The 25,071-nt window shown below is 30.6% G+C and overlaps 3 protein-coding genes across 6 annotated transcripts in view; 1 reads left to right on the top strand and 2 right to left on the bottom strand.

Annotated features, from left to right (window-relative positions):
* Window positions 1-413: 413 nt before the first annotated feature.
* LOC108551325 (ATP-binding cassette sub-family G member 1) lies at window positions 414-3,883 on the bottom strand. The gene is made up of 3 exons (XM_017905465.1): window positions 3,643-3,883; window positions 2,838-3,106; window positions 414-568 (listed from the first exon to the last, which is right to left on the bottom strand). Exons 2-3 carry the CDS (start codon window positions 3,010-3,012, stop codon window positions 414-416), a joined length of 330 nt encoding a protein of 109 aa, XP_017760954.1. The 5' UTR covers window positions 3,013-3,106; window positions 3,643-3,883.
* Window positions 3,884-6,881: 2,998 nt separating this feature from the next.
* LOC108551758 (Lysine demethylase 4B) lies at window positions 6,882-19,046 on the top strand. Of its 2 annotated transcripts, XM_017906019.1 has the most exons (12): window positions 6,882-6,981; window positions 7,735-8,531; window positions 8,614-8,819; window positions 9,008-9,363; window positions 9,504-11,959; window positions 12,030-12,212; window positions 12,296-12,595; window positions 12,692-12,883; window positions 12,968-13,081; window positions 13,173-13,265; window positions 13,446-13,517; window positions 18,972-19,044. In XM_017906019.1, exons 2-12 carry the CDS (start codon window positions 7,755-7,757, stop codon window positions 18,999-19,001), a joined length of 4,779 nt encoding a protein of 1,592 aa, XP_017761508.1. In that variant the 5' UTR covers window positions 6,882-6,981; window positions 7,735-7,754; the 3' UTR covers window positions 19,002-19,044. The 2 variants fall into 2 exon arrangements, with proteins under 2 accessions (XP_017761508.1, XP_017761516.1); XM_017906027.1 differs by lacking the exon at window positions 13,446-13,517 and having other exon boundaries at window positions 18,972-19,046.
* Window positions 16,431-25,071, bottom strand: part of LOC108551774 (ATP-binding cassette sub-family G member 1) — a 25,903-nt gene continuing 17,262 nt past the window's right edge. Inside the window, exons 1-9 of one of the 3 annotated variants that reach the window (XM_017906054.1) lie at window positions 24,379-24,410; window positions 23,886-24,003; window positions 21,779-21,974; window positions 21,341-21,488; window positions 19,824-20,063; window positions 19,461-19,577; window positions 18,990-19,250; window positions 17,500-17,756; window positions 16,431-17,334 (exon numbers count right to left, since the gene is read on the bottom strand). In XM_017906054.1, coding sequence (XP_017761543.1) covers window positions 16,996-17,334; window positions 17,500-17,756; window positions 18,990-19,250; window positions 19,461-19,577; window positions 19,824-20,063; window positions 21,341-21,488; window positions 21,779-21,974; window positions 23,886-23,953 — 1,626 coding nt within the window. In that variant the 5' untranslated portion in view covers window positions 23,954-24,003; window positions 24,379-24,410 and the 3' untranslated portion in view covers window positions 16,431-16,995. Of the gene's footprint in view, window positions 17,335-17,499; window positions 17,757-18,989; window positions 19,251-19,460; window positions 19,578-19,823; window positions 20,064-21,340; window positions 21,489-21,778; window positions 21,975-23,885; window positions 24,004-24,378; window positions 24,411-25,071 lie in introns of those variants that run through there. The other 2 variants (XM_017906045.1, XM_017906038.1) reach the window with 2 other exon arrangements.

Here is a 25,071-nt window from a genome sequence, read left to right as displayed (position 1 = left end):
AGTGAAACATGATACGTAGTACCCTCTGGTGTCGCTCAGCCACACTACTAGTCGTTTGAACTTTTTATACTAGCGATGATTTTAATATTTTCAGGACTAAATTAAAATGGAATACGTTATATTTTACTAAAATAAATTGATAATATTATTAATAATAAATATAGCACCTTAATAAAATCGTATGTTTCATTGAACAGACGATTCTATAGTTATGTTGCGTTAAAATCAACAATTATATGTATCAGTGTAAAACTATCAATGATAATTATTATCAATGAAAATCTATTGGGCTAAACTTATCGAAGAACTCTTAGAAGTATTAGCATTACTGGGTATCTATATTTTGTCCCAAGTTCAAATAGTTACCGATTTTTCGACTCGACTTGTATAGTTAGAGATAACGAAAAGAAGTTTTACACAGGCAAAAGTATAAGTGAGAGGTCTACTAACGTAAAACCCGCCAGAACATCCATCAATGTGGACTTTCCTGCACCGGACAGTCCCATTATCGCCGTGAGTTCACCGGCTCTGAATTCGCCACTCACGTTCTTCAACAGTTCAGCCTTTCCTGAAACAAATATTTATAGGAATATTTTTTAGTAAAACGTGAATTATTAAGTCGTACTTAGTAAAAAAAATTGTTATGTTGAATTTTTATTAAGATACCGGTATCTAAAAATATAAAATTACCAGAATTGTCATTATTTTTTAATGAAGTAAGAAGTTCCGTGAGATTTTTTCTTAATGCCTTTGATATTTTAATAACAGCGTAAAAAAAAAGCATTAACTTCATTATTAATAAGAAAAATTCTCTCACCTGAACTAGCTTTTACGAATCTGGACAGGTCACTAAGCCTCTGATTATTATACCACAGGTATTCAATTTTGATAGAAGCACACAGATGTTCGATTCATGAAAATCCATTTTAATAATCTCGCAGTATCATCTTAAAATATTTCTACCAATTACGCACGAAATAAATTATTAGGTATGATAAAATTTGAATTAATTATTTAATCTCGATTACAAATACACGAAATTTTCGCAAGAAAATTTGTTCGGAACATTTTGGCGGCTGATTCAAAGACAGTAAAAACTACTTCTCAGGTTTCCATAGCTTTTGATTTAAAAATGTGTGATTAACCTTAAAAGATGATTTCTACTTAAGTATAAGAAAAAGAAGAGAAAAATATTTAAAGATAAAATGAAGATAACGAAAAAGGTTACAAACTGAGTATTGATAAAAGGTAACAAAAACGAAATATTTATTTCCATTAATTGGAATCTGCAACGGTATAAACTACATTTCTTGCGAACACTGTACCGTTTACACTTTCACTCTGCAATACCGACGCGACGTATCACTTTCGTGTATTATTTTAGGAATTTCAATTGAAATTGTTTACACTGAATTCCTCCTGCGAATTAGTGATTGCAATAAAAATTACAAACATCGATTCACTGCATGTTAACGTGCATGGCAATAAATATCAAAGACAAACCACTAATTACATAGGTATGTTATTAATTGTTGAGTCAATAATAAAGTCACGTGATAATTTCTACCGCGCAGCTAGGTTACTTCGTCCTGTTTTCATTCAGTCATGCGATCTGCATCATACTGCCCTCTCCAAATATTTTCAAACATATTCGAGGTTCGTGAACTGATCGTTTTTACTGCACATTTAATGGAAGCGAAGCGAAATTAAACTGAATATTTTCAATACAAGACACTGTGCAGATAAAACGTTGTAAGGAACACGAAGATAAAAGATGTCCCTTGTATCATTGACCGGGACAATAAAGGTCTTATTGAATTTGTCACAGACGACTTGACTCTATTATATTTTTTAAAGACTCTATCAACGATGTTTATTATTCTGTCATCTCCTGGGTCTCTTGTGTTTATTAACCGTTTCAGGGTTAATAAACTCATAAGAAAGTATGGCCGAACACATATGCGTACATATACATGCGCAAATGGGAGGCGAGTCCGATTGTGCGCAGTCTATATTTATACACTCTAAAGTGAATTCTTAAGCATTCAAATTTGAAGAGTAAAGTATTCTTATCGTAATATTATTTTAACAATTAATTTGTCAGAATATATATTTATTGCAGAATATATTAAAAATATCGTTACTTTATACGAAACATGATTATTTACATGTTTCGTTTGAAATATGTTTCGTTTTGTCTATGGTTGATTATATCATAGCTATGCGTTTCACAAATTTTCTCTGCGCGTTAGGTCAATGCAATAAAAAGTAATAATAAATGGAAATTAAAATTTTTAAAACGATGTAACGATACAAATATATATACATATATATATCTTTAAGAATTAGTAACAATAATGTGTATGCACCACACACATAGAATACAATTGCTTTACTCTAACAGAGTTGAAATTTCCATAATTACCAACCGCTAAACCGGGTCGTACATAACTTAATACAGTTCATTCACGCTAACTAAAGGTGATTATCTTGTTACGTTGACTGATACTGAGCGAGTCAAATTTTCCTTCCGTTTTTCATGAAACGAACCAGCTTCAAAAACCGTTATTCCGCTACTGCGTCGATCATATTGAGTTCCGTTAAGAATCTTATCGTATAAATACGATCAATATTTATTTTGTTGATCCTGATACACTTGTGTACTTAACCATCATAACATATAAATATTCGTAAAGTATGTCACTTTTCGTAGTTGTGTTTGATATATTTATGATTCATTTCCGACAAAAAATTCTTACGAAATTCGTAATAAACTGTATACACAAAAAAATGATCAAATTGCGAAAAGAATTTTTTTTTTTTCAATGAAAACTTACTTTTAGAAAGAATCCAGGGTCTTGCATTGTATGTGATATCCTCAAAGACTAGGAATATGGAATTATAGATGTCCATTGTATCTTCTAATTTCTTTGCACTGGTCGGAGTATTTCCTGAACTGGACATAGCATGTCTCAGTTGCTGTTGCATCTCGATGAGTACTTTCGTGCCCATTTCTTTCGTCTGTGTTTCCTCGAGTCCTCACATTCGACTTTTCACTAAGGCGCTTTCTCTTTCTTTTCTTAATGACTGGTGAGATTTATCAACACTAAACACAATAAAACACATGAGAACTCGATAAACAATGCACGAAAAAAGAAGAGAACAAAAACGAATTGATTTTGCATTTCATAATCACTGTGAATGAACATTTATGGAACTGCATCGACAATAATGACTTTTCTTTGCATCGTGTTCGTTACTTATTTTGTATTTCACTTGTAAAATATCACGTTCTAATTACAGTCAGTACTATTAGTATCGACTATCACTATATAATGTTCATTAATACTTATAGCAAATATATGCAACATAAAAATAAACAGATTAAAGAAGTCTTTTAACACATTGGTTATACGGACTCATAGCAATTTGAATTGTAAATACTGAAATACGTAACGTGAATTTATAATGTACTTTGCACAGAAAATAAAAAATGAAAAGAATTTTTTATTAATACTTTAAAATAACAAATTCAATCTTCCCTATGTGAAAAAGCTATAAACTTTTATATTTGAATATTTGAAAATCAAAATGCACCATAGTTTTATAGTTTCCACGTGTCAACATTAAAAATCTGAAAACCTTGTAGTATATCCGTATCGCTAGACTGCTCTGTTATCAGCTTCTGGTGCGTTATTGCCGCGTGTCTCCGAGATCATGGGGCAACGTACGAAATAAGTCGCTTTCTAAAGATTGTATTGGTACAATATTCACGTAAACTTTGATAAGACATTTTATTTTGTATTCAATATGTTTTAACAAAGAAATTTTTATAGCAGAAACTTGTGAGATATCGCAACCAAAAATTTTCTTTTATTTGTAATTTTTTGAAGATCCACATACCGATGATTTTCACATGAAATTATTAAATAAACACTATCACTTAATTCTACAAAAATTCAGTTTCTTATAGTCGCGTTATCTATTTTTATACTTTAGGACACGGCTCTTGTATTGTCGGAGGTGACATGTCGTGGAATGCATGCAAAGTTCACGAGAGGAGGACGACACCATAAATGCAAAGACGGAGGTCGCTTTAACGGACTCCCTGTTCACATATAGAGACGCGTTGCTATACTGCCACGATTCAGTAGCGAAACAAAGCTTCGTATCTCTCCCTCTCTCGAGGTTTAATAACCGCATGTGTTAGAATGTAGCAAAGCCTAAGTTGACAAATTTGTCTCGCTTCGTTTAATTACGGATCATGCAGTTTCCGTATTTACCGATACAAGTACCTTGCAAGTATTTGATTGGATAAAATACAAGATAGATTCAAATAAAGTAACGAGAAAAAAAGATGTAAAGATCGTACACTTTGGAATAATTTATCCATAAAATTTTTTTGCATGTTAATCGTAAAATATTTAAATTATATTATTTGTAGATTTTTATTTATGAATGTTTAATATTAATGATGTAACGAATTATATTAATTTGTATTCAAAGTGAAGACATCTAACCTTCGAGATATAAATTATTGATAACTCGACTATCTTGGAAGGCGTATCTTGGGATAAAAGTTTGTCGATGAGATTTGTACTTCGACATTTTACACTATTTATACCGTTATACAAGATCAATTCTATTTATAAAAGTAATAATTTTTTTGTTAATCGAATATCACAATTTTAAATATATGTACGATAAATATAAAAAGATATATAAATAAATAAATATATACGTATAACTGTTTAATGTTACAATTAACATATGGTTAAAAATTAAATAAATTTAAACTTACACAAAAAGAACATGTATGTAACTATAAAATGAGTAATTCACATAAATACATTTTCCTTCGATACTTTGTATGTACTTCGAACCACTATGTATTCTGAGTCAGTAAATCATCACTGTAGTATCGATTAATGCTATCTTTAAGTTATCAAACAAAAAAAAAATTAATTAGTTTGTGAAACTTTAAAAAAATAACATTTACAGAATAAAATTAGTTACTCACATAGACTACAAATTTTAGACTAAATGTGCATATTTGCCTTTTTGTTTTTAATAAAGTAAGAAACAAAACACATGTATAGACACTTTCACTGAAGTGTTGAAAGTTTGAATTCTTAAAAACTACCAGTATGTGTTCGTTTGTACACAATCCAATGTAGACACTGATTCAAATGAAGAATTTGTACTTCTATCGAACAATTGTTTATCGAATGCTATCAGTCTATAAAATATCTACCTGTTTAAGAAACAATTCTTGATAAATAACAGGTGTTCAGCATTAAGAAAAAATAATTCTGCAAAATTTCCATTTTATCGCACATTCTTTATATGTGTATTTTTTAAATCTGTTGATCTCATTAACCTCTTTATATTCTCCACAATTGCGTCACATGGTTCAATCACACGAAAACACTATATTAAAAATACAATGCATACATAGAAAGATATGAAAAAAACACGCACATAATTCATGATGAAACAACCGCACACTGCGAACATGATTGAGATACTGCTTACCTCGAATGCTGAACTATAAGTGAACCTTCAATACCACCTCCTTAGATACGTGTCCTTGTTTCGACACAATGTTGAAAGTTAACTTGTGTCTACGCATATCACCAATATATCTATACTACATCAGCTGATATTAAATTGCAAATATAATCCATGTTACGTCTGTTTATGAACCTGTGAAGTTGAATTAAAATTTTATTTATTAAACACGTGTGCCAGATATATATTATCTTTACATTGCTAAATTTTTATAATCTATATTTTAATCGGGCAAAATAATTCTCAATCACATAAAGCAGTTATATGTATAAATGTGTTAGTAAAAGTGGATCATCAAGATTTAATCATGCACGAGTCTATCAAAATTATAATAAATACTACACTCAATTAAAATCAAATTTAATACTATTTAACACTTGCACCCTTATCGTGAATCTAGAGATAATTTGAAAAGTACTTGCTGATAGCAAACTTGGAAAAGACAATAATAAGACAGTTTACGATTTAGGAATATAATACGATCGAAATTAAATAGAATTAAAATAAGTAGAACCGAAAGTTTTCACTTAACCAAACATATCGTAAACATATTGATCATTATTAAATTTCAATGACTCATTTTATATATAATTAATATAATTCTTTATTTCACTTACCTTTTATACATATGTTGGTTTATATTAAATGTTAAGTCATTGACTTTTTATTGACTTAACTCCATATTTAAAATGCACCTTCTTACCATTTGAGTAGTGAGTGGTTACCCTTAAATTACACAGAGTGGCGCTAGATATCTAATACACGTAATAATTCCTTGAAATAAATATCAATAGAATAATTATGCATTCTTATTAATGATGATATTATAAAATGAAGAAAAATTTGATTGTGCAGAAGTAAGATATACTAATTAAAATATATGGGATATACATGTACAGAATATAACCATAATTTTCATTGTAAATAAATGGAAAATTTGTTACATTATATATGTTGTGAATTGCTACATATATTACAATTTTATTTTTATATCTATATGATTATCAATATTATTAAGCAAGAATTAAAAAGATATTTCCCTTAGATTACCATAATATTTAATAAATTTATTAATTTCTAACTTTTAAAACCTGTAATCTGCATTTATGGCTAAGAACATTTAAGGTAAATACAACTATTTTCTGTAAATGAATTTAATGTAAAATTTCTGTGATAATACTGACAAAATCTCACGTACGTGACAAAATGCAAAAATTCAAATTTACCGCTTTTTACGTACACGCTGATGTCTAACATCTCAAATTGATAGAGCGTTGAACGCCATCTTTATTGGTTTTATGAGACGCGCGGGGTACAGCGGTAGATGTGTCAAATCGCGAAATCCACCACAATATCTGGATGAACATGGTGTTTATACAGAAAAGATGATTTGTAACGTCCGATTTCGATGTAAGTAATACATCGCGTTTGATGATGATGTAAAAAACTGTAAGACCTCAGACACATTGATTTGTGTCGCTCAATATATTTGCTAACGCGAGATTTTGTGACCAGCCATCCTTTCTACGGTGAAAACCCTCTTTAAGAATCAAACATGTGATACAAATCATTAATATTGATGATTTTTCAATTTTTTTGTGATGTGTCAGTTCGTTTCTCGTGACCTAACAAAGTGATATAAAGAAGTTTATTTTAAGAAGAATTTCTTGACAATAGATACCATCCATTTTGTTTATGCACCTCCTGTACGTCTCGTCTCAAAAACATCGTACTTCGTTTTCATCTTCTCGTTTTTGAATGTTGTTATTTATGAAAACATCAAATTTGAGTAGAATAAACTCATATTGTTTGGGTCGTAATTAAGGTATTATATTACTTGATTTTTTATACTTTTTATCGAAAAATTATTATCGCTTGTGCCGTGAATCTATGTTTTGATTTAGTGTTTATATGTCATTCATTCTTTCAATTTTATTTATGTCACTGAGCATCCATATCTATGATTTTTACAATTTCGCGATAAAATTATTTGGAATAATACACGATATATTTTATCTGTAGTAATATGTGTTTATAAGTTACCATGACATGTCTTCACATTTTAAGGCAATATTTAATAGTGATGTTAAGTTAGAAATAAACATATTTCAGTTGAATTAACAAACCTCAATTATGAAATTAAGTTCATATATCTTTTTTCAGGTGTGTAAATTGATGAAAAAATGGTTAGCAACATTTCTCGGGGCACTCCACGTATTCAGGTCTTTAGACCTACATACGAAGAATTTAAAGATTTCACTAAATATGTGGAGTACATGGAAAGTAAAGCAGCTCATAAAGCTGGCTTAGCAAAAGTAATTCCACCACCTGAGTGGATTCCCAGAAAAAGAGGCTATAGTTTAGATGACTTAGATCTTACAATTCCTGCTCCAATTTGTCAGGTGGTAACTGGTAAACAAGGTCTTTATCAACAAATTAACATACAGAAGAAATCAATGACTGTTAAAGAATATAGCAAGTTAGCTAATTCTGAGCGGTATAATACTCCACGACATTTTGATTATGAAGATTTAGAAAGAAAGTATTGGAAAAATATAACATATGTGGCACCCATATATGGAGCAGATGTATCTGGTTCATTAACTGATCCAGATGTAAAAGAATGGAACATTAATCATTTGGGAACAATACTTGATTATGTGAATAAAGATTATGGTATATCTATTGATGGAGTTAACACAGCTTATTTATACTTTGGAATGTGGAAAACTACATTTGCATGGCATACAGAGGACATGGATTTATATTCAATAAATTATTTACATTTTGGAGCTCCAAAAACATGGTATGCTATACCACCAGAACATGGTCGGCGATTAGAGAGACTAGCTAGTGGATTCTTCCCATCAAGTTATCAAAGTTGTCAGGCTTTCTTACGTCATAAAATGTCTCTTATTTCTCCTCAAATATTGAGGCAATATTCTATCCCATGTAATAAAGTATGTTTCAATTACTTATATGAAACAAGAGGTATATAAAAAAAATAAGAATTATTGTTAATAACCTTTTTTTATTTTGTAGATAACACAGGAAGCTGGAGAAATCATGATCACTTTTCCTTATGGATATCATGCTGGTTTCAATCATGGATTCAACTGTGCTGAATCCACTAATTTTGCTACTCCACGATGGGTAGAATATGGTAAAAGAGCTACACAGTGTACCTGCAGTAAAGATATGGTTAAGATATCTATGGACACATTTGTAAAGCGTTTCCAGCCAGAAAGGTAAAATAAAATTCTTAGAAATATATGTATTAATTAAAATTCCTTTTTTTTTGTTTTGTTTTGTTTGGTATTAATTTGGTATTAATAGGAATAAATTGAATAATATTGAAATAATATTGAAATAATATTGAAATAATATTGAAATAATATTGAAATAATATTGAAATAATATTGAAATAATATTATAGGTATGAATTATGGTTACGTGGAGAAGATATTGGTCCTCATCCTGAAGATCCTAAACAAACAGCTGCACCAATGCCTTCTCAAATGGATCTTTTATGTAGTAATAGTAGTAATGGACAATTACCGCAAAGTTATTTGAATGCTGCTCCAAAAAATAAACGGCACACGATACATAAGAAAAAGAATATAATGACTACGAACCCGGATGTTGATATGGAGGAGTTAGTAAACCGTCCCGATATTCCACCAGATGTCAAGAAAGTATTACAAGATTTAGAATTGGAAGAAGTAGAGGATCAGCCAGATGAACAGCAGTTAGAAGTTTTAGAAGATATATGGTTGAAAGCAGGAGAAATGGGTAAAAAGCTTATTACTATTATACTTACTATTACTATTATCAAGTTTTTTTTTTAATGAATATGTATTCATGTATTTACTTTTTTTTTTAATTTGTTCCTAATTTTTTAATACGAATTTAATAAATAATGTCTATCACAGATGTGAACGAGGCTTCTGTCTACGATGATGGTTACAATCGCAAGAAAAGTCGAAAACGAAAGAAAAAGAACGCTGATAAAGATAAGTCCAAGTCCAAGAAAGATTATAACAAAAGTATTACTGAAGATGTTACAATGAAGACTGAAATAAAAGTAGAAACAGATGACAGTTTTAATTTTCTGTCTCCTGTATTCCCGGAGCAAAGTGCTCAGTTGGAAAATGACGATCAAGGAAGTTCCAACATTACACCAAGTGATAGTATCATTGAAAACATAAAAGTAGAAGAAGGTTCCGATTTCTCGGAAGTCGTCGATAAACCAGTGAAGAAAAAGAAAAAGCATTCAAAGTCTGGAGAACCAAAGAAAATAAAATCAAAGAATATGAACAAAACTAAACGTAAACATTTAAATATGTCCATTTTCGATACTAATGAACCTTTAGATGTATCTGATGCTGACGTACAACGGAAATTAATGGCTATGCCAAGTCTTAATTTACATAAGTCTTCAACAGGTAATAAAGATACCACTAACCATTTATCGGGGAATATAATTTTCTCTGAAAACGAAGTTAATATAAATCCCATTAAAGAAAAAACTGTTATAAGTATTATAAATAGTGGTCAAACTGCAAATGCTATATATAGCGATACGAGGGAGACAGAGAAGATTACAGATAATACTGCAGATGAACGACTAAATTTATATACAAAGACTGTGAAGAAATCTACCGTAACTGTGAAACCAACATTTTCTAAGCCAATTTCAGTAAAAAATATTTCTTCTGATCAAGTGAAATCCATTAATAAAATTGACAAAGCTGTAGAATCTGAATACATCAGCGAAGATACAAACATTGCTATACAAGAAACGAAACCGGGAACATATACTACTTGCAAAAGTGTTGGAACAATTATAAGTGAGAGATCCATACTTAATTACACAAAGAAAGATATTATAAAAGCACCAAGGTTGAGCGTTTTAAAATCAGCTTACAATATAACGGCAACCGAAGTATCTCCAAAAGTTGATACTGAAAAATCAGTCAGAGAGGAGAATGATACTCATGTATCACCGAAAAATATAGTGGTTTCACCAAAGACTTGGCCTATTACCAAATCACGAGAACCTAAGCTCTCAGGATCAGGCATTATGTTTTTAAATACGAGTTTTTCTAATCCACCGATTTTACAGAAAGAAACCTTAGCTCAAGAGTTGGGAAATGAGGTAAAGACTGTGGAACTTTCAAAATCTATAACTCCATGCGCTATTCAGATACCACAGTTAGAAAATTTCTTTGCGAAGAACACGGTCTTAGCACAGCCGTTAGCTCAACCTGTAACGTGTGTAAGTGGAACGAATACAGATATTAAGAATCTTGGAAAAAGATCTACTACGGATACATCAAAAATGATGGCGACAAAGTTCTGGCAACCTTCAACTAGTAACAATAACTTTTTCTTCTTAAAAGATACGAGAGATGACAAGAAAGCTCATTCTACAATCACAAACTACGACACTTCTGAAGCCTCTGTCTCGTCTTCCTCGTTAAGTTTAAAAGGCAATAGCACATTCTTTCTAGCTACAACTTCAAAGTGCACAAACATTTCGTTAAATCCTCAATCCTCAATGATGATTGACTTTAATAAGAAATATTTACAAACTTCTAGTTCAGTTCCGAATACAACTGGTTCCTTTGTGAAAATTATACCAAAATCACAAGATCAGTTACTCATGAAAAAGACAATTAATCAGAAAGAGGACATTTGTAATAGTAGAAAGCCTTTTAAGAGTACAGGTACAATTGTTAGTAATGTGAAAACTGTATCAACACAAGTAGATAGCCCATTGGAAGCTATACAACTCAGTAAAAATGTAAATATTACAAGTTTAGACATTGGTACACAGTACACTACGAATCATTCCATCACAGATTTACAAGATATCCAGAAAATGATCACTATTTCGCCCTTACAACAAGAGCAATTTTCGAATGTAATTACGGTCGACGATAAGTTACAAACTCAGTGTATACTAAAGAATGCGGAAGGTATATATACTGGTGTGCCACCATCGAAACAGTTAACAAACTCTAGGCGAAAATCAAAAGAAAAATTAAAGAAGGCGACCACTAGGAAAAAAGAATCCATAGAAACAAAAATACTCACATCAACAACAAATTTAGAGGAACTCAGTACAATTACATGTTCTGTGGAACAAACACCTTCCGTATCTCATCGTGTGACCATGGTACCAGGACATATATCCGATATGCTGTATCCTAGTGTCCCAAATAATGACTTACTAAAGGCATTCAATGATTACTGGAGTGCTCAAATTTCTCACTGTGCAATTTGTGCACCATTTACCTCAAATTGTAATGGTCATGGTAGGTTGATGCCTCCAGACTGGAAATATTGTAAACCGACCGTTTTACCAGAGAGTTCACCGATATGGGTAAATAATATTTATCTCTGTTTAAAATTCCATGTATCGAGAAGAAATTTTATTAAAACGTATTTTTTAGGTATCTGCGAATATATTTGTTGCAAATTCAAAGGAACAAATCGTTGAACCGGAAAATGATAAGCTTTTACGTTGTAGAGAATGTCACGTCACGGTGCATGCCTCCTGTTACGGAATCACCGTATTACCTACAGATCTACGAAATTGGGCTTGCGATAAATGCAAGGCTGGTAAAACGCAGGTGGTGCGTACTTCTGAAGCCGTTTTTGTACTTTATAATACTTTTATTTTTTATATATTCCTTAATTAATTTGTACCGTTATACAGATGTGTTGTTTGTGTCCTATGCGAGGAGGTGCTCTTAAACGAACTAGTGATAGTAATTGGGCGCATATATTATGCGCTCTTTTATTACCAGGAGTAACTTTTAAGGATGCCATAAATAAGGATCCTATCAACGTACTGACCATCAAACCAGATAATGTGAAACAACAGTGTTGTTATTGTGAACAAAAGGATGGAGCATGTCTTAATTGTAACCAGTGTTCTAATTTGTTTCATCCATCTTGTGGTCTTGTTTCCGGTGCCACGTTTACAATACCCGTATACAATTCACCTGAATTACAGGTATTGATAAGTTGATAAATATATATATATATATATATATATATTTTATGTACATGTAAAATTCTGTTGAAAAATAGTAATGAGAATTATACATAGGTAACTTGTGACGGTCACGATGATGGGAAAGAAAAAATACCGACAATTCGACAAGGAGAAACTGTTTGGGCAAAACATCGTAATACACGATATTATAAGGCCAAAGTAGATTCTATACATGATACTCTGTTTTATATGGTTACATTCAGTGATGACAGTTTCAGCGAAGATTTATATCCATCAGATATTACGGTAAATATATGTACATGTATATTTATTTTCTTGTTTTAATTCTATTTGAAAAGTCTATGCTAAAATTTTTATTATTTTTTATAGAATTATGATCCAGGAAACCCACCGCAACAAGGCGCAGCAGTTGTCGTGAAATGGACCGATGGAAACTTGTATAATGGTATCTTTGAAGGTACAAATCACCGAATCATGTATACTGTGAGTAGCGCATAATAATTTTTTTAATACTATTTTTATTACTAATATTTCAGTAATTATTAATATTTTACAATTCGTAATTACATTTTAGGTAATTTTCGAGGATGGTTCACAACTTGTTTTGAAACGAAATGAAATTTATAGTTTACAAGAAGATATGCCAAAAAGAGTTCGTTCACGTTTGGTGAGTTTAGTGATAAACTAATTTATTTGCGTGAATACTTTAGTAGGATTCTTAGGAGTAGGATTCTTTTTATATGATTCACCTTACTTTTTTTTTTTTATTTCTGTCGTATTTTTATTTATGATTTATTTGCTACGAACTTATGTTGGTTTTTTATTGTTTTAATTCATTTCACTGAAGTCTGTTGCGACCGAAATGAAGCACCGGTATCATCTGTACGGCACGGAGGATGAATCGGAGGCGCAAAGAAAGGTGAAACAGTCGAAATATTGTGATTAAAACAAAAATGATATACGGTTCGTTGTAAATAATTGATAGAGACAAATAATATTCAGCTATTGTACATAACATATACGAATAATTATACCTAGTAATTTGGTCTTTTCTAAACTCGAATGCACTTTAGAATAGACCAAATGGATAGATTTTTACTTATCTTTATTTTCATTTCTTATTTCATTTCTGTTTATTTTGTTCCTTCTCTTTCCTTTTTTGCTTTCTTTGAAATTTCAATTCACTGATATTTTTTGTCAGTGTTACACTTTTTCCTTTTTCTAGTATGCCACCATTTGTTGATTGCACTCATTGTAATGAGTATTGATAAATTCTCTTTTGATAAAAGAAGAAGGAATTTAATATAGGTGTTACAATTTCTTGTCAGGAAAAGATATTAAAGAAATAGTGTTATGGATTACGCGTCGTTCTAACCCATCTGGTGGCTATAATTAAGCACCTTCGAGTTTTTAACTATTTATCACATAATTAGGAAATAATATGGATTCACTATCTTCTGTCGCACGAAACGAAGCGTAGTGTTTTCTTATCCCTTATATTTACACGCAGTTAGGACGATTTACCGAATACAAGTTGTTGAAGACAACATACTATTCAGCAGATTATAAGGATCAAAGCAAAAATAATAAAGTTTATGCGATGTATTTCTGTATATAGCTACAGAATGTGAATACGATACAAGATGTTTTTAAGCAATGAGTCCCATGTACGTAATTTAAAACCATTTTTTACTTTGTTCTATAAATAAGAAATGAAAAAGAACTGAAACTGAACATTTCAAACGTTTCCATTGCGTGTATCTCGATATAGATCATGTTAAATCATAACATTTTATCAAAAACATGTGTAGAATTGTATTTAAAGTTATTCATTATAATAAACCACTTTCAGAAGGGCTCAGTAGTTGTTTGTAGTTGTATATTTCATATACAATTTTTTTTTTACATCTTCATTTCATGATCCGCAAAATCTATTGTATAAATAATAAAAAGGTATATAGCTATCATACTGAAATTACAGCTACTAAAAGATTACACCTAAAAATGCGGTACATGTTTCTTCAAAATACAATTTTTGTGTGAAATATTTAAATACGAAATTCTAGATTCATTTTACTAGTCATTGACATTGATAATTTGTTTTTATTGGTCACAAAAATATTTACTATGTTAAAAAAGTAACTGTTTGCTTTTTCTTGCATTTTAATTTCTATGACTACTATTGATCCCTTTAACGTGGTGCTTTGTATTACGAGTCATATTTCTTTCTTTTTTCTTTTTTTTCTTTTTTTTTCTTTTTTTTTCTTTTTTTTTGTGTACCATTAATAAATTGTAGTACTCGATCATTACAAAACTATTGAATGAACGTGTGCAATGCAGAAAGGAGCGAGCGTTTATTATTCTGAAAATCGTGTCATTCTTTCCTTATGTTAAAATCGTCGTATCAATATTATTACATCATTTTGACATAGTTTTTGTACGACGATATGTTTCCATCTTTCTCTTGTATTCTTTATTTTATTGTGTCGTATTCCTAGTCCAATATAGTGAACACGACACAATGGTGAAGTTTAATGAAGCACCGATATATAATTGTATCTATATTTGTAGAAGAAATTCATTATTCAAGACAGTGTTCATATGATCTCTTGAAATTTGTTCCCTAGAAATTTGATTTACCCTCGAAAATAAAGATATGCGTGTATGCGCACGCGTCAGACGAGCTATAGTTATAACTTAAAATTTGTGTAATTCGTGCGAAAAAAGTTATCATTTCCCTCGGCCATGTCATAATACCTATTAATTAAAATAGGTCGGAGGGATTGTATTATCGTTCTATCTGTATATGATATTAATGAAAGAAAAAGTGAATAATGTATCCAAGTGTAGAAACAGACTGGATACAGCGTATAATAAAAACTAAATATATAAAATAGTTTTTTTCTTCCTGAATCATCGTAATATATTTTTTATTAGGAAGTATGAATTTGAATAAATCATTTTTTCCAAATTCATTTAGTATTTACTCATATAAATTTAGTTGTTCTTTTATCATAGTCTTAAAAGAAAGATTGGAAAATAACTTTATAGATAATGTATAATTTGTTATATATTAACGATTTTATTTCATACTCTATAATGTGATAGGTATTTTAATAATTTTGTCTTTCAGCTTTACAGAAAAATTTGCTTGCCTGTAAATAATAAATACAGTAAAAAGTTGAAATTATAAAAAGCAATTGAAATTTTTAGATTTACACGCAAACCGAACTTTTTTACTGTAAATATATATTTTCCAATCGGTATTTGAAATTGCCAAGATTGAGTTTTGTGAGATAATTGTAGTTCGCTTTTTATATAAAATTACATTTAAACACTGCTATTTATTTAGAGTTACGAAAATGCCTAAGAAATATATCACAGTGAATAGTTAGATTCGTTACAGTAAGAATAAAAAAAGGGATCCTTTTCGTGGAATAAATTTAGCAGTTTTGCTAACCTACTATAAACAAAATATCATTCTCCTTTAGAATTATCGCGGTTGAATTAAATAAAACATGTGAATAATATCCTGATATTAATATTATAATTTTTATAATATCATGTATTGTTTGTAACAAAGTTTGGTACATTAAGTGCTTAAGTATTTGATCTAATATTGTTTCCAATTTTTTAAATTAATAATTCAAGCGATTGGTAATCAGTTTTTCAAATTGATCTTACTGCAACAGTGCAATAATTATATTTAACATAGAACATTGATTACCTTTAATTAGAGTATACTTTTATCGATGCATTATTGAATAATCAATAACATTGCATATGAAAATGCGATAAAAAAATATGTTTCTTTCTTAATTACTATGTGCATTTTATATTACGTTTACGTAATATCTAAAACGAATTACAGTATATATCGCGGATATCTTAAAGCTTTTCGTGACTCATTCCGTATGGAAGTCTCTAATATAAGAAATATATTTAATAAAAGAAGCGTATAATAAGTTAATAGCCTTGGCAATCGCGAAGTAACACGGTAAGCGTGGAATAATAATAAATTTTTAATCAGAAACTCTATCTACTAATAGTACGATAAAATTTTTATATTAAGAACCAAAAATTTCCAAATATTAACTTCAATTAAAATCTTTCCATAATTCATAAGTACAATGTAACAATATACATTACCAAAATTTAATAGACAATTTTGTAAAGTTTCATATTTTTTTTTTTCATTGATTAGGTGGCTTTTAAAAAAGAACAGATTTATAATTAATAGAATAGGTTTATCTTTAGTGCAACATAAAAGATTCAACCTTTTATCGATCTGTGTTCACAAGATTCTAAAGAAACTCTTTCAGCGCCATCTCTACGGTAAACAAGCCGCAATGGGCTGATACAATACTGGATCACCGAAATCAGGAATGAGTTAGTCTTTATCTTCTATTAAGTTTGCACCAGAGAGCACTAGCAGTTAACAAATGCATTAATACCCCGATACCGAGGATTAAAATAAGATTGTTCGCAACACTTGTATCAGCTATGTCCATTTCCTTGAGAAACTGAGTTGGTTTTTTATAATGACAATAGAAATCATCACATTTTAAATCCATCCGATCGAAACCATAAACAGTGTGTAAAAGGCTGTGAAAGCTGGCACGAAAGTACGATATGTGAAACATCCATCGGAACATCTGTGGTGTATCCATGTAACGAATACAGAATCCGAACACAGAGAATAACACTGCTATTATAGGTCCGGCGAATACAGCGATCTATGAACGAAAGGAATTGTGTATTAAATTTCTTTTTCAAAACGGAATCAACTTTTCGCTTTTCTCTTGAATCAAAATATTGCAACGAAAATACTTCTAAGATTTATTTTCCTACTATGATTCTCGTAATTACATAGTTATAAGAAATATTTAAAGAGTACATACCTTCACTGGTGTGGTGGCACCAATGAAGAAGCCCCATGCTTGAGCTGTCAAACTGGCGGCTATACTAACGATCATGAAAGAAATTATGCGGGCAGTTTCTATGGGTTGTCCTGTTAACCAGTAACTCACAGCCAAATAGGTCGCTGCACAAGACGCTTGAAATGGTATTTCCACTAGCAGCATACTAATATAGTAAGGTGCTAACCTATACCACCGATTGAAGTGTTCCCTCGTCAATATCCGCATTTCCTGTGGAACTGAAAATAATCCAAATATTTTTTCAGTTATTCGAAAATGCATGATTCTTAAATATTTAATAATAATTGAATTGGAAATATTTTAACTATAACAAAGAAACAGTATTTATAATAATAATAATAAATGTAATTAACGTTTTGTCAACATCTTTATATAGTACTTCGACTGTACTATAAAATTAATGTTAGAGGTACTCATTTTGAACTTACGAAATGGACTAGTGCAAGGAAATTTATTTGGACGTATTATTTGCAAATTCGGTTTCAATCGATGATCGATATATCACGATATTAAACACGAAATGTATGAAACCTGAAGTTTAGATTAAATTCACCTTGAAACACTTTCTAAAAAAAAAGGAAGGAAGAAAAAAAGAAACTGGTTGTGGAAATATTAGCCATTTATGGGAACAATTTATATAAATATAAGGATGAAATATTGGCGTCATTCGTGAATAAAAAGTGTCGACACAGCTGAACCGGTAGGCAACGCTTCAATAGGCAAAAGAGATGCATATGGCCTGCGGGAGTGAATGCCCACTAGAGATACTGTTAACTCTATCGTGTGTTGCGATTCAACCTGAGATACAACCACACGTTATGGCTCCTTGACCTACATTTTCTACCTGGCTTCTATTGGTGGCGCAAAATGATAGCAACGTAAACGGAGGATCGAATTGTGAAAACTGAATTTCGATATTTTTCCTTCGCTGTAACTGCAACTTTTTCACAGTTGAAATGTTAAATAAAACTGTCACCGTTAATACGAATTAACACCAACGAAATTCGATTAACAAGTATATAAGGTTAACGTAAGATCTTTTTGGAATTTTCTAGGGACCATAGTATTAATATAAGTGTAAGCACAAGTTTAAGTAATTTCGAAATCCGGTTCCCTAATTTTTTGATGTTAGTTACGTACTAACAACTGATAAGAGAATAGAATGGAAGAGAATAAAATTTGTCAGCGTATAAATTTGATTTAAGAATTTACCTTAGCTTAAAAATATATAAATCGTCAGTAATCGTTGAAACAAATTTAAAAAAATAAAAAGATGTCAATAACTCATGAGAAGGGCACCGGTTGAGAATTTAGAAGAGAAGGTTACTAGTTCCTGATAGAGTAATGTCTATTATATATATATTTTAATATATCATATGTGATACATCGAAAACCCTTTAATAACGCTTAATATAAATTTTCTAATGTTTTAGGTCTCGGTAAATACTTACAAGCAAGTGTGACGGCCATTTTGCCTGTGTAAACAATCAGTAGCAACGACCCGTAGAGATAAACATAATTAGCGAGGACACCGTTCGCTCTATAGCCACTTCCCATGTACAGGTAGCCGAAGATTACTCCAATTAGCAAATGACACAACAGACGTACCAACAATAACGTGTAGTCTCTTTTTAGGCAAATTAACTGCCTCTTATAAAGTAAATAACATTGTGCGATAAACCCTGCCGGAAGGGGTGGTTCCTTGGTATTCTCTGTATCAACAAAACAGCATAATAATATAACAAATAATAAAATTCTTGAATATTGAAATTTTATTGAAATTTGGAATTTCAAAAATTGCATAATTTCTGGGATCACATGTCAGTTTAGATGCTTTTAAAGTTCTACATATACATATAATTATAATGAAGAAAAATTGGAACGTATACAGAAATAAATGAATAAGAAAATTCTATAATTACCATTTAACTGTGATTTCATCGTGTAAGTAACAGACTTGTCATCCTCGCACATTGTATCTACGGCAGCTGCTAATTTGTCTACGGTTATACCATAGTCACCGATCGCAACTTCTAAAACTGTAATAACAAATATAGAATTGTAATGCGGCTTAATAAGCACTACAATGCGAATGAATGACGTTATCGATTCAAGATCGATACTAATGTGAATAATAAAATACACGATATTGTCATCTGATACGATAAACTATGCAATATACGGTGAATGATTTTTTAATGACCTTGTGGTAGACTATGGCTCTCGTAGAGATTCCGGTTTGATTGAGTATGAAAATAATTTGAAAGGAATACTGTTCTACGTACGAAAGTCAGCCGGATTATGGTAAGGTGGACAATCAATTCCGATCGAGGACATATGAGGCAATAGCGATTTAACCGGCCCCCTGTATATGCAGTATCCACCAGCAACCGCATAAATGGCATCAAACATTTCTAAAAGCAATGCACTCGGTTGGTGTATTGTACATATTATCGTGCGCCTTTCTATTTTAGCAAGACGCTTCAGCAGTGCAATGCATTGGCTACACGAAGACGAATCGAGACCTAAAACATAAAACCAGTTGTTTTTATTTCCTTAAAATTTTGTAATTAAAAAATGTAATTCGTTTCATAAAATCGGCAAATAGTTTCATATTTCTTTTTTAATATTGATGAATTAGCAAGATCTCAAGTACGTAATATTCAATCATAGGAGTATGTAATTTTACGTTCCTGAGTTATTAGAACAACACCATGAAACGCTATTGTACTTCTTTATATATATTACTGACAATGATTCAACTAAATATTAATTAGTCATTATAAATACTGCGTGGTTTATACTGATAACAAAACACTGTATTTTGCTATGAATTCTAGCGATTAAGTTCTTATTTTTATTCCATACATATTTCAGGCTTTTAGATTCTTCAATATATATACTCTCGTTTTCTATTAAAACTATGAAGGGAAATTGTGAATTTCTAGTTACAAGAAAGTGATATGAACTAATAGGAACTGTATATCGTGATTATAACTATCGTGAACCGTGTACATCGCATCAGTAACAGACCTTGTACGACGAAACGTTCCAAGCATTCTTTGATCTAACTTTTAATGAAATTCAAGTGCCATCAATTGAGCATCAGTGTTACTTCAAATGTACATGTTTGTCGACTGGCTTTTTTTTATTATAAATGTACTGCTTACGAATGACGTCAAAGTTATTCAAATAACGCAATAGGCCACTACATTATACTTAAGATTTTTAGTTATAAATATATGTCTATTTAAAAAGCTATATAATAGCTTCGATTAAATATTTCTTTAATGCATTATACTATCGAAAGAGTTTTCGAACTTTGGATATTGCGTTTCTTATCTAAACACTGAAGTATTAATAATAAAAAAAAAGATATCAGAACCGATTAAGCTTGAAATCTAAATGAATCAAAAATTTCCAGGTTTTGTGAGCATTTTTAATAACGTATTGTAATCTTTTTTTGCTTTTTCTTCGTAAATACCATCTTGTAATCGTTTTCATCATCTTGTAATTAATTCTCTATTTGTATCATAGAATCATGTAAGTCTAGCAATTTTAATTCCATTTTTCTAAATGGCTATAGATAATTATAGTAATATGAAAATAAAAAAATTTCTATGAGAAATATATTTGATTGAAAATACAGATGAAATCATATTTTACGAGCTGATACTTCTATTTTTCTTTCATAACACATCATAGTTAGCGCATCATTAAATAATGAGTAAAATTTATTTTCGTTTATGAAACATGTTGAATACGTTAAGTAATATTAGTACAAGAAATATTCCGTAATTACCAGTTGTTGGTTCATCAAGGAATAATACTGATGGATTACTTAAAAGTTCGAGAGCAACATCCAGTCGCTTTTTTTGTCCACCAGACAGTTTTCCACATAGGGTGTCATAGCAATGGCTCAAACCTAACATTTCTAATAGTTCCAGTACCTGACAACAAAAATACCAATATTCTTCGTGACATGTTTTATTTCACATTTCGCTTGTAAATAAACTAAGAAGTCCGATTCAATTAATTTTTCAAATATCCATAACATTTATGGCAACTACCAAAAAAATAGGAAACTACAGAATTGCCAAAAAGAGCATTATAACGATATTATTTTTATCATTATCTTGTTGTTAAACAATTAAAAATGACGGTTAATATTAACTTTTAAAGGTGTTGTACATTATACAAAATGAATATGTAATTTCAAATTGTTTATGAAAGTACGAACTTGAGTATGTTTGTAAGCTGAACTGATACTGTAACCAAGTTTTAAGTGTGCTGCTAATGTCATGGCTTCTCCTACGGTGATCCTTGTTCTCATCAAGGATTCCTGTTGTATATAGCATGAAGTTCTCTTCCATGTCGCACTGTATGGTACCCTAACTTTCCCATTCACTAGAATCTGCCCGTGAACACCTTTCACTCTGAAACATTTTATTTTTAAGCAAATTAATTGTATTATTAAATTATTGATTTTTTTAGATATTGCAAAATAAAAAGTATTGTAATACAAAAATCTTGGAAATATAATAAATAAAAAAACAGTTTTTCTCTACAAGACATTATCGTTAGATACATTGAATTTTTGTAACATTTTACAATGTCTTTTTACATTATGCCAAGTTTTGAAAATCCAATAAAACATTACTGCTTTTTCATTAAAAATTATCCAAAACTTTTGAGGAAAGTGTTTAGTATATGTTAACACATTCAATAGAGTACAGTAAATAATTCTAAAAATGCTATTTATTAATAATCTAATTTTGCAACAACATTGCTTCATTTTTATTTTTAACTCTACAAGAAATAGAAAAGTTTGTGAAGTTAATTTATGTTGTAGTATTTTATTATAGATTCGCTTAAATTTGTCACTGATCAATTATAAGTTGTTCATGTCGTTATTATGCATATGTTTCTATAAATATATAAATGAAATGCAAATTATTCATGGTCATATTTTTTCTGCAACTATATCATCGAAATATCATTATTGATTATTTTTAACAGACTTTTATTTTATTTTCTTTATTATTATTTTATTATCATTTTATTCAATTTATGCTTAGTTTCTTTCTCATATTGTTTATTATATGCATATCTTAATTAATACTTTAATTATCCATAATTTAATCAATTTTCTTTTATAATACTCTTCTTGATATTCTTCGATGAAACATCTTACAAGTCGAATGCATGATATAACATTTCCTCTGATTCTAGAAATTACGGTACAATTTTTATCGTCATTGCGATAATTTGAACGAGTGTTACGTACTGTTCTCGATGTTGTATCGTCTATGGTTTACGTGTAAATCGCGACTTTGCAACTTTTACGTTCGCAGAATGAAATTCTAGAAAAACATATCTGTAATTACTCGCGGAAATGTCAATGTCATACACGTACTATTAACACGTGGATGACTAGCTTATACGAATGAATTCAAATAAGTTGCCTCTTCACGGAAGCATGCCAACAAATTTATTTCTGGAAAGATATTCAACTCTCAGTTTTTTTTTAACACCTTTCAATAACTAATTTAATAACTAAGAGGAGAAAAATTACCTTTCAGCAGCTACAAATATTTTTCGACTCGTTTGATCAATTAAAATGCTTTAAATAGATATTTTAAATATCCCGAATTACTATAATATTACTGGAAATACCTTCCAGTTTTTCTTAAAGTTCAAAAGTCTACTCAAAGTTACGAAATATTTAAAAGGGAACATAAAGAGTGGATCCATGTTAGCGAATCGATTATGACACGATCACAGGCCATTAATGATGGTGTTTAATCAGGTTCCTATATATCTTAAACTAGCTATAGTATTTTACTTGTTGCAGCCAGACCATGCTAACTTCACCTGAGTTTCTTCCATTTTTTTCCTCAATGCCATCATAATATACTAAATTATTCGCAGAGATCTATGGGAAATATTCATTTGCTATGTTAAGAATCATTTCTAGAGGAGGATAACGAACTGATCTTTTCTCGTGATAGAGAAATTTTAGTGTTCGCAACGCTTAAGAATAATGGTCAATTGCACTGGCCTACTTTTTGAAGTACTAAGGATTAATTATCTTCTTTAGTAGATGACAGTTATGTCGCTGTATGTACGATCCCGCTCCTGGTGTTAAATGCAATCGTCAGAATGATGGATATGCATGTGCGTATGAATTTAAGCTCGTGCCTGATTCTTAAGAGTGTTGTTATGATAAGATATAAGGCACACTGCAGATTGTATAATCACGATCAAATGTACCAATGACTGGAAATGGTAAGACGTATTCTTAGTATCCTTTGCTTAGCTTTTTAATATAATTAAGAATTACTCACGTGTAACCGGCCATAACGTTCAAAAGAGTCGACTTTCCGGCCCCAGAGGGCCCCATTATAGCCACCATTTCACCAGCTTTGAACTCGCCACTGACTCCATGTAGAATTTCTTTCCGTTCTAGAATAGAAAAAAATAATATATCAGTTTTCTAAAACGCATTTGAAAGAACTTCAACTTTTCACTACAATTAATAAATCCAAAATTCTTTGATCCTAAAAAAAAAGAGAAAAAAAATTCCCATTTTAGCGAACTTCAAAATTCAGTATAATCGATATTCGACAGAATAATCATACTAAACATGTAAGGTTGTAAGTGAAATATCAACAGTGAGGTAAAAGCGAAAATTTCAACGAAATTTTGATGAAGAATCCTGTCTTAGAAGGACTTTGATTTTTTCAAAACAAGCTGCAACGTTCTCTACAGTAAACTGATTTGCATATTCTAAGAAATATGTATCATTGAAATGATTTATTGCTACAAAAACGATTCTACCTTTGTTACTATTTATATTGACGTTTTCTTCATTTTCTTTTTCTTTTGTTTTTTGTATAATTATTATTAGATCCAGCGAGGAACTTGTTTTTTGAAAAACAGCCTAAAACAGCAAATAACAAAAATTTATTTCATACGATTTATGACTGACTTTGTTAACAGGATAATAATGACTTCTTCGTTGATTATAAGTGACAAATGACGATTGAATTTATATGAGGTCACCCAGGGGAATCGCAAAAGATCACATGCGATCCGAGATAAGAGTGATCAAAAGGCGAGTATTATGCGCTACAGTCATCGATTAAACGCGTCAGAAATCCGTTACTGAAACTGCAACTAAGCAACTGACGCATTTCGTCGCACAGTGCATCGCTACGAATACGTTTCGCTGCGTTTCCATGAAATTCGCGTGCAAGTTTTTCGAAAAATTACGCGGAGCATCGGTAACAAGAAATAGAGGAAAAATTGCCACAAGATGAAATAAAATATTCTTTAACTCGTTTTTCTAATAAAATCTATTGTGTTGTTCAGAAAGTAGTCTCGTATTTTTACCTATTTTATCTCGTATTTTTGCGAAACAAAATCGAGTTGTTTTACATTCGATAATTTTAACCTTTTAACGATATTTTGTATTATTATTCGATGGTTTGCTTCCTTAGATATAAGGGACTAAAGTGCAAAAGAATTTAA

Source organism: Eufriesea mexicana, unplaced genomic scaffold, assembly GCF_001483705.2.
Source record: "Eufriesea mexicana isolate 0111107269 unplaced genomic scaffold, ASM148370v2 scaffold474474898, whole genome shotgun sequence".
NCBI classification, from domain to species: domain Eukaryota; kingdom Metazoa; phylum Arthropoda; class Insecta; order Hymenoptera; family Apidae; genus Eufriesea; species Eufriesea mexicana.
The sequence above is the reverse complement of the archived record's forward strand: the minus strand, read 5'-3'. Positions and strand labels throughout refer to the sequence as shown.

Excerpts from the sequence above, each read along its gene's own strand:
- LOC108551325 (XM_017905465.1), bottom strand. The coding sequence starts at position 3,012 with ATGGGCACGAAAGTACTCATCGAGATGCAACAGCAACTGAGACATGCT. Across the intron at positions 569-2,837 it reads ACCCTGGATTCTTTCTAAAA|GAAAGGCTGAACTGTTGAAG; the intron begins GTAAGTTTTCAT and ends TATTTGTTTCAG.
- LOC108551758 (XM_017906019.1), top strand. The coding sequence starts at position 7,755 with ATGGTTAGCAACATTTCTCGGGGCACTCCACGTATTCAGGTCTTTAGA. Across the intron at positions 12,884-12,967 it reads TATATCCATCAGATATTACG|AATTATGATCCAGGAAACCC; the intron begins GTAAATATATGT and ends TATTTTTTATAG. Across the intron at positions 13,266-13,445 it reads AAAGAGTTCGTTCACGTTTG|TCTGTTGCGACCGAAATGAA; the intron begins GTGAGTTTAGTG and ends ATTTCACTGAAG.